The 7770-nt window shown below is 40.0% G+C and overlaps 1 protein-coding gene across 2 annotated transcripts; it reads right to left on the bottom strand.

Moving 5' to 3' along the window:
* Positions 1–1499: 1499 nt before the first annotated feature.
* Positions 1500–4683, bottom strand: LOC144710315 (NADH dehydrogenase [ubiquinone] 1 beta subcomplex subunit 10-A-like). 2 transcript variants are annotated; one of them, XM_078584052.1, is made up of 3 exons: positions 4283–4681; positions 4139–4183; positions 1500–1692 (listed from the first exon to the last, which is right to left on the bottom strand). In XM_078584052.1, the coding sequence occupies exons 1-2, from the start codon at positions 4566–4568 to the stop codon at positions 4155–4157; spliced, it is 315 nt and encodes a 104-aa protein (XP_078440178.1). In that variant the 5' UTR covers positions 4569–4681; the 3' UTR covers positions 1500–1692; positions 4139–4154. The 2 variants fall into 2 exon arrangements, with proteins under 2 accessions (XP_078440178.1, XP_078440179.1); XM_078584053.1 differs by lacking the exon at positions 1500–1692 and adding an exon at positions 2815–3100 and having other exon boundaries at positions 4283–4683.
* Positions 4684–7770: the final 3087 nt, after the last annotated feature.

Here is a 7770-nt window from a genome sequence, read left to right as displayed (position 1 = left end):
CCCATTCTTCATTTTGACGCAATATTTTTTATGAATCTCATACCACAATTTTGCAGAACAGAATCTAGAAAAGTGGAATATCACTCTAAAAACAGGCCATCAATTTAAACAATGATCAGTTAATTCCAATGAACATGTGAAATGCTCGATATTAACATAATAATAATTCTTCAATAAGTTTAATTGATAGACGCCATCAAAATTATAGGTTTGACTGATACACCAAAATCAGTCTTTGACCAATTCAAAACTGAACCAAGTTTTAGGCATAGGTTAAGGTTTTGCATACAAATGATGCTGAGACCGACACTGTCATTCCCTATGTACAATGCATGTGAAGACATCAAGGCATAGATAATGTTGGTTTTGTTATTTTTGTTGAAATATGCTTATCGTGTTATCATAACAATCAGATGACATCTGTTACCAGTATCCATCATCTAGTCCAAGTTTACCATTTTCTTATCAGTATCCATAATTGACAGCATTATGGTTCTCCATTACCAGGATAAAAGATATTGGATACTGATAGGAAGCCCTGCTATTAGTTGATAGGATCAGTTCACCACCAATGGATCAATTGATCAAATTCAATCCAATGCACAGGGAGGGTGGAACATCACTGTCAATGCACCTTAAGCTCTGCTACCATCATGAAAGTAATACACCAGAGAATTCTGCTGTTGGCATGGGGAATTCTTTTGACTCAGGTTTGGTATAATGAGATATGAAATAAAACAAAATGTGAGTTGACAAAGTGGTAACAAATTTAACCATTTGAACCTTTCGTATGGATAGAAAGAAAGAAAGAGATGGCAAGAGACACGACAACGGAGATTCAAGAGAAGAGAAAGAGAGGGAGAAAGATATGCACAAGGAGAAGAGGAAGAAAGCAGGAGATGGAGAAGGGAAAATGTGAGAGAGAAAGATGCAGGGGGAGTTCAAATAAAGAGATATTGAGATTGAAATGCAAGAAAGGATGCAAAAGAAGATCAGAAAAGAGAACCGAGATCGTGAGAGATAAAGATAGAGATGCATGACAGGAAGAGAGATGGAGAGAGCAGGAGGGAGAAACCTAACACAAACTAGAAAAAGGGTGTGCTTGAAACAGAAAGATAGAGAGAGAAAGATGCAAGAAAATTGATAAACTCAGAGAGATAGATAAACTCAGAAGGAGAGATGCCATTGGAGAGAAAAGAGAAAAAAGGATGAAGAGGAAGAGAAACCAAAGACAATAGAGAGACATGGCAGTTGGAGCAATATCAAGAGGATGAGATGGGAAGAATGAGAGAAATGGCGAGGCCAGGATATAAAGGAAGAGAGAGAGACAAGGACTGATAAATTAAAGAAAAGGTCGAAGAGGAGGATAGAGTAAGCCAGATAGAAATGAAGAATGAAATGGAGAAAACACGTGGGAAAAAGAAAGAGAAGGGAGAGAAAAATCGAGAGAGAGAGAGAGAGAAAAGCTGATAAGAATGCCATAGAAGGAACAACAGAGAAAAAGAGAAATACTGCGATGAATCCGAGCTTCCACAGAACCGGGACATTGTTCTCAGCGGTATTGAAGTCAACTTCACGAATTATATAGCACATGAGAGTAAAAATATGGCCACAATCTTCGGAAATCCCTTTATTAGATGCGGAACAATCAAAGCTAATCAACCCTCTGAGCAGATGCCAAACCCCAGAACTCTGCAGAGAGTCAACAGAAACTAGAAATTATACACAACGTCTTTCAGAATATAATGTTATGATTATATCAATAGATTAAATCTCTGAACCCGGAAATTAAGATTCCACCATTTCATTCAAGTAAAACTGAAGAAATAGTAAGGTAATAGGTATAGTTGCTTCATAGAAAGTGGGAATACTCCATCCCTGTCCGCCTAAAACTTGGGCTAGAAAATACTACTTGGGCTAGAAAATATCATGCCATATCAGATTTTCAAGAAAATTTTGTCTATGCCACAACACATTGATCCTTGTAACAGAAAAACAACAGACTGAGTACTTATGAATTACGCTCAAAGAATATATGATTTTCGAAAAAAATAAGACCTAATGAAGTAAAACTTGGGATTGGTCCACAGCTTTCTTCTTCTGGATGGAGCTGGCCTTTCAAGTGCTCAAGTGGTATTCTTTCCATTGCAAGCACAAATACTCTCCCTCAGTAAGGAAGAGCACACAAAGGCAAGCAAAGGGCTCCAACTAAGGAAATAAGTAAGAGTACCTCCAACTATATGCTAGAAATCTCTATTTACGCCACTTGATTTCATTGATCAACCTGGATAACCCAGTCCAAGTTCAAAGCAATTTATGAGATCAGCTGAAGCGCTTGTTCGAATTTTGAATCATTTGACCGAGTCGTTCAACATCAGCCTAGTTGATGACGAAGAGATTAAGCCGATCAACAGATATGTCCTCGTCGATACATGTAGCGGAGTTTGACGATCCATCCAAATTGGCCCATTCGAGGTAGTAATGAGTAAAGCAATTGGCAAAAGAACGTGTTTGGCAATTGGATGTGCGTAGACGGTGAATTGAAATGGGTAAGAAGATTGAAATGGCCGAGTCAATGTCAAATGGGCGACAATGGCTGATTAACAAATTAAATAAAAATCTGCGGCAATCAAATTTCAGTCAGACTGGAGGTTTAAGCCCTACCATGCAATATAATTGCAATCACACTGAACCCAACGAAACACAAAAAATAATGGGAAAAAGATATGCAGCAAAAAGCGGAAAGTCATGTCTGACAGGAGATACAATTAGGTCCATAATTAGATCTTACTTAATGATCAATAATAGATAACATTAAAACCCAATTCAAACGCCTTTTCCAGAGGTCCCGGTTGACATAAATTCTAGCCCGACGTCCACCAATCCAGTAGTCAAATTATTAGGATGAGGTTGAGTTCCATGGTACATAACTATGCAAGAGAACTCAGGCCAAAAATCCTGAGATATCTACAAATCTTCAGCCAGAAAAGAAAAGATATGAAGCATAACCCTCGTTTTGGGAGCTGTGTCATTTCAGCTCATTAGTTATAGTCTTTTAATAACTGTTAGGGTGGTCTTCCCTTCACATATCGGTAGCCTCCTTAGACAAAGTGAAGGTGAAACAAAGCGACGAAGTCAAAAAAAATATCGTAAGAAAATAACTCTAATATAAATAAGAAGAATAATAATGACACGGAATCAGCAGATAAGGTTATTCAACGGTGCCGCCAGTCAAGATAATTATTCCAGAAATCTTAATCTACCAAGATATCGCCAATCGAAAGATTGTTTGATTTGATATTTTGGAGCACTTAGTAAGAAAACGCAGAACCCTACATCTAACTGATGATTTCATTTTCTGGAATAAAAAAAATGAGATCATTTCTCATCATGTATCACTCGACTTGAGCATTGTGATGGAATAAGTCCAGGACCCATTATCAGCAATGAAGCGAAATGTAAGCAATGTCAGACAACGAAGATGAACATCTTCAGACATGAAGAAGCATTTCGTAGGAGGATGATCACAATAATGATTCATCTGTTCAGACCGACATAAATTTGGACATTTTTCTACATAATAATACGCTTCCTTCAAATCAGTGAATCTTCGCCACGGAAACGAAATTCAACGATGAAAGCGAACATTTGAAAACTTGATGTATTCGATCGCTCTCATTTCCCATAAATCAAACATAATAAAAGTTGTTAATCTTCATGAAGACATGCCAATCATTATTCGTTCAAACAGACAGGCCAAAATCTGGATATTTTTCCAAAGGATAACATGCTACGGACAAACCATGGAATCTTGGCCACTCAAAACAAATTCAACGATAAAGAGACAAATATGCCAAGAACTCGATGTATATAATTCCTTTCCTTTCCCAGCAAATAAATATGATTTAAGCTTTTCACAATAATGAAGACATAAAAGAACAAAAAAAGGACAATTACAATAATGATGCATCAGGACAGAAAGATGAAAAGTTTGGCATTTTCCCACAGGATAATGCCCTAACCTATAATCATACCAGAAACTCGATGAATATAACTGGTCTACACTCCCATAAACGAAACATGATAAAAGATGATAATCACAACGATAATATTCAACCAAAAAGGAAATAAGTCTTACTTCGGGGATCAAAAGCCTACTCAGCGCCGAGATCTTTCTTCGGACCTAACATTGATTTTCAAAACAAGAACACCATAAATTCAACAGAAAAAAGAAAACCCAAGAGACAAAAATCCACAAAAAAATCTGGGTTTAGCGCAAAACCGTGAAATTCGTGAGGACGGGCATCTTTGCCCCAGCCAACTCCACGCGTAGCCTCGAGGTACTGTTCGACGAGATGGCGACATTTTTGAAGATGGTTTACGCCTTCTATTCGGTAGCACCACTTGAGCTTCTCGCGTATGATCTTGGCCGTTTCAATGTGGATCCACTTCTCTCGGACAAGGTGTTCTCTGTACTCGAGCAAGGCAACAGGGTCGGCATAAGGCTTTGATGGATCGAAGTCATCTGGGGGGTTCTCGTCGAAGATCACTTCCGCCTTGCGCACCATCTTCCTCGCTCGTTGCCCACCTCTCCGAGTCTCTGCCCGGATGCTGCGATGGTGAGCTGTGTTTCTTCAACCCGTCAATCCCTATTTGGGAAATTGAGTGCACGCAATGAAAGATCAGTTCTTGGGCCAAATGGGTGCCCATTTGAGCCAACTTGAGAGAGAGAGAGAGAGAGAAAGATGTTCTCTCTCTAGAACAGGTCTTGGGCCAAAAGGGTGTGTACCCATTTGACTCTGCTTGAGAGACAGGGAGAGAGACAGAGAGAGAGAGAGAGAGAGAGAGAGAGAGAGATGTTCTCTCTCTAGATAGGTTATTGGGCCAAATGGGTACCCGTTTGACTCAGATGAGAGAGAGTAGCTCTCTCTCTCTCTTTTTCTCTCTCTCCCTCTCTATCTCTATCTCTCTCTATATCTCTATCTGTCTCTATCTCTCTCACTCTATCTCCATCTCTCTCTATCTATCTATCTATCTCTCTATCTCACTCTATCTCTCTCTATCTCTCTCTATCTCTCTATCTATCTCTATCTCTCTCACTCTATCTCTATCTCTCTCTATCTATCTCTATCTCTATCTCTATCTCACTCTATCTCTATCTCACTCTATCTCTATCTCACTCTATCTCCATCTCTCTCTATCTATCTCTATCTCACCCTATCTCACTCTATCTCCATCTCTATCTATCTCTATCTCACTCTATCTCCATCTCTATATCCATCTCTATCTATCTATCTATCTCTATCTATCTCTCTATCTCTCTCTATCTCTATCTCTCTCACTCTATCTCTATCTCTCTCTGTCTCTCTGTCTCCCTGTCTATATCTATATCTCTCTGTGTCTCTCTGTCTTTCTCTCTATCTCTATCTCCTACTCTCTCCCTCTCTTTCTCTCCCTTGCCCACTCATTCTTTCTCAAGCTCGCACTATCTCACTATCTCTCTCTCACTCACTTTTCTCTCAAGCTCTCTCTCACTCATTCACTCACTCTCTCTCACTCATTCACTCTCTCTCTCTCTCTCTCCCCCCCCACTCTGTCTCTCTCTCAATGTCTCACTCACTCACTCTCTCCCTCTCTCACTTGCTCACTCATTATCTCTCTATCCCTCTCTCTCTCAATCTCTCGCTATCTCGCTCTCTCCCTCTCTCACTTGCTCACTCATTATCTCTCTATCCCTCTCTCTCTCAATCTCTCACTATCTCGCTCTCACTCACTTCACTCTCAAGCTCTCTCACTCACACACCATCTCTCTCACTCTCTCTCTCTCTATCTCTATCTATCTCTCTCTCAATCTCTCACTCACTCACTCTCTCCCTCTCTCCCTCTCTCACTCATTATCTCTCTATCCCGCTCTCTCTCAATCTCTCACTCTCTCTCTCTCTCACTCACTTCTCTCTCATGTTCTCTCTCTCTCTCTCTCTCTCTCTCTCTCTCTCTCTCTCTCTTTCTCTCTCTCTCTCTCAATATCTCACTCTCTCACTCGCTCACTCATTCTCTCTATCCCCCCCTCTCTCAATCTCCCACTCGCTCACTCATTCTCTCTATCCCCCCCTCTCTCAATCTCCCACTTGCTCACTTCTCTCTCCTGCTCTCTCTCTCACTCTCTCTCAACTTCTCACTCGCTCACTCTCTCTCTCACTCTTTCTCAATCTCTCACCCGCTTCCTCTCTCTCTTTCTCACTCATTATCTCTCTATCCTGCTCTCTCTGAGTCCCACACTATCTCTCTCACTCACTTCTCTCTCAAGCTCTCTCTCTCACTCAAACGCCCTCTCTCTTGCTCTCTCTCAATCTCTCACTCACTCACTTTCTCCCCTCTCACTCGCTCACTCATTCTCTCTATCCCGCCTTCTCTCAACCTCCCACTCACTCCTCTCTCCTGCTCTCTCTCTCTCTCTCTCTCTCTCTCTCTCTCTCAATCTCTATCTCTCTCTTTCTCCTTTGAGGAATCATATGAAGTTATTAGTGTGGATCCAGTCGACATCCCATGGTTGACGCCTTTTCTAACAAATTGTGATTTATTGGAGCAGGCCCACAATGTTGTGATACATAAATGAATATTGAAGGAATGAAGGATGATGAGTAGACATTAGGGGCACGATGTAAGTATCAGCTTGAAATTGATCACGGTGCTCGTAGTGAGGAAAGATGTAATATATTTCGTCCAGTATAAAGGCTACCAAAAAACTCTATGGCCAAAAAACAGTGTGCTGACCCAAGATCTCAAATGGCAAAGATGGGATAAAGAGAGTTCATGTAAGAACAAACCCCGCATTAATAAGATCTTAGCAGTAAAATGTCTCACTATAAATTAAAGCTAATTAGGCATAGAGGTAGTATTTAGGTCAGAATCAGGTCTGATGGAGAGATGCATTGTCTTGGGTATTTGTTTGGCTAATTTGTTGGAGTAGAAGTATGTTCCTCTTTTGTACTCTAATGATTTGTCTTAGAAGAGGATTGACTTCGTATTGCATAAGTGTGTTAACTGAATGGGCTTTGAGTCAGTTCCATGGAACCTGAAATATAACAGTCTCATAGAAAAGAAGATTTGTCAATTAAGTCAATTAATAAAATCTCATTCGCGTCTGACTCCAGGTGGTCTTTCCATTTCACTAAGACTTATAATATAATATGTGATGTAGCCCACAAATCCATTTTCTAAGGCCCATTAGCAACTTGTGGCCTAAGAAGGAGATTCTTCTTGAAGTGACAAGATCGGCATAAAATTACTGATAGCCCCTCAAAATCCTCTCACAGGATTTTCTCTGACAAGATTTTCTCTTAAAAGATCTTCTAACATATTGATATCTGAAAAAATCCTCTAACAAATTTTTCTTCTACCAGGATCTCTGTTATAACTTGTCAAAACTGCATATATTGTGTTTTATCCCATCATGATCTTCTTGAGCCACACAATTATCTCCTGAAAGCTCCTACATGCCCCAAAATCTGCAAGATATCTCTACTCAATCCTGTCAGGCTGCTTATCATTTATTTTAGCTTGTCATACTTGTTTTTTTCAATGTTTTGAGTTCTCGTTTCATGGGTACAGCCACTATGGACGACCCTACACTTGTCGTGGCCTATAAAAGGCCTCCATGTACCCTTGAATGAGCATTATTGAAATCTATTATTTTGTTGAAACTGTTGTTTCTCCCCTTTGAGTGTTCTATTTTCTAGAGAATGTTTGGCTGCTTGTGGATTCAAGCAA

Source organism: Wolffia australiana, chromosome 12 (genome assembly GCF_029677425.1).
Source record: "Wolffia australiana isolate 7733 chromosome 12, ASM2967742v1".
NCBI classification, from domain to species: Eukaryota; Viridiplantae; Streptophyta; class Magnoliopsida; order Alismatales; family Araceae; genus Wolffia; species Wolffia australiana.
The sequence above is the reverse complement of the archived record's forward strand: the minus strand, read 5'-3'. Positions and strand labels throughout refer to the sequence as shown.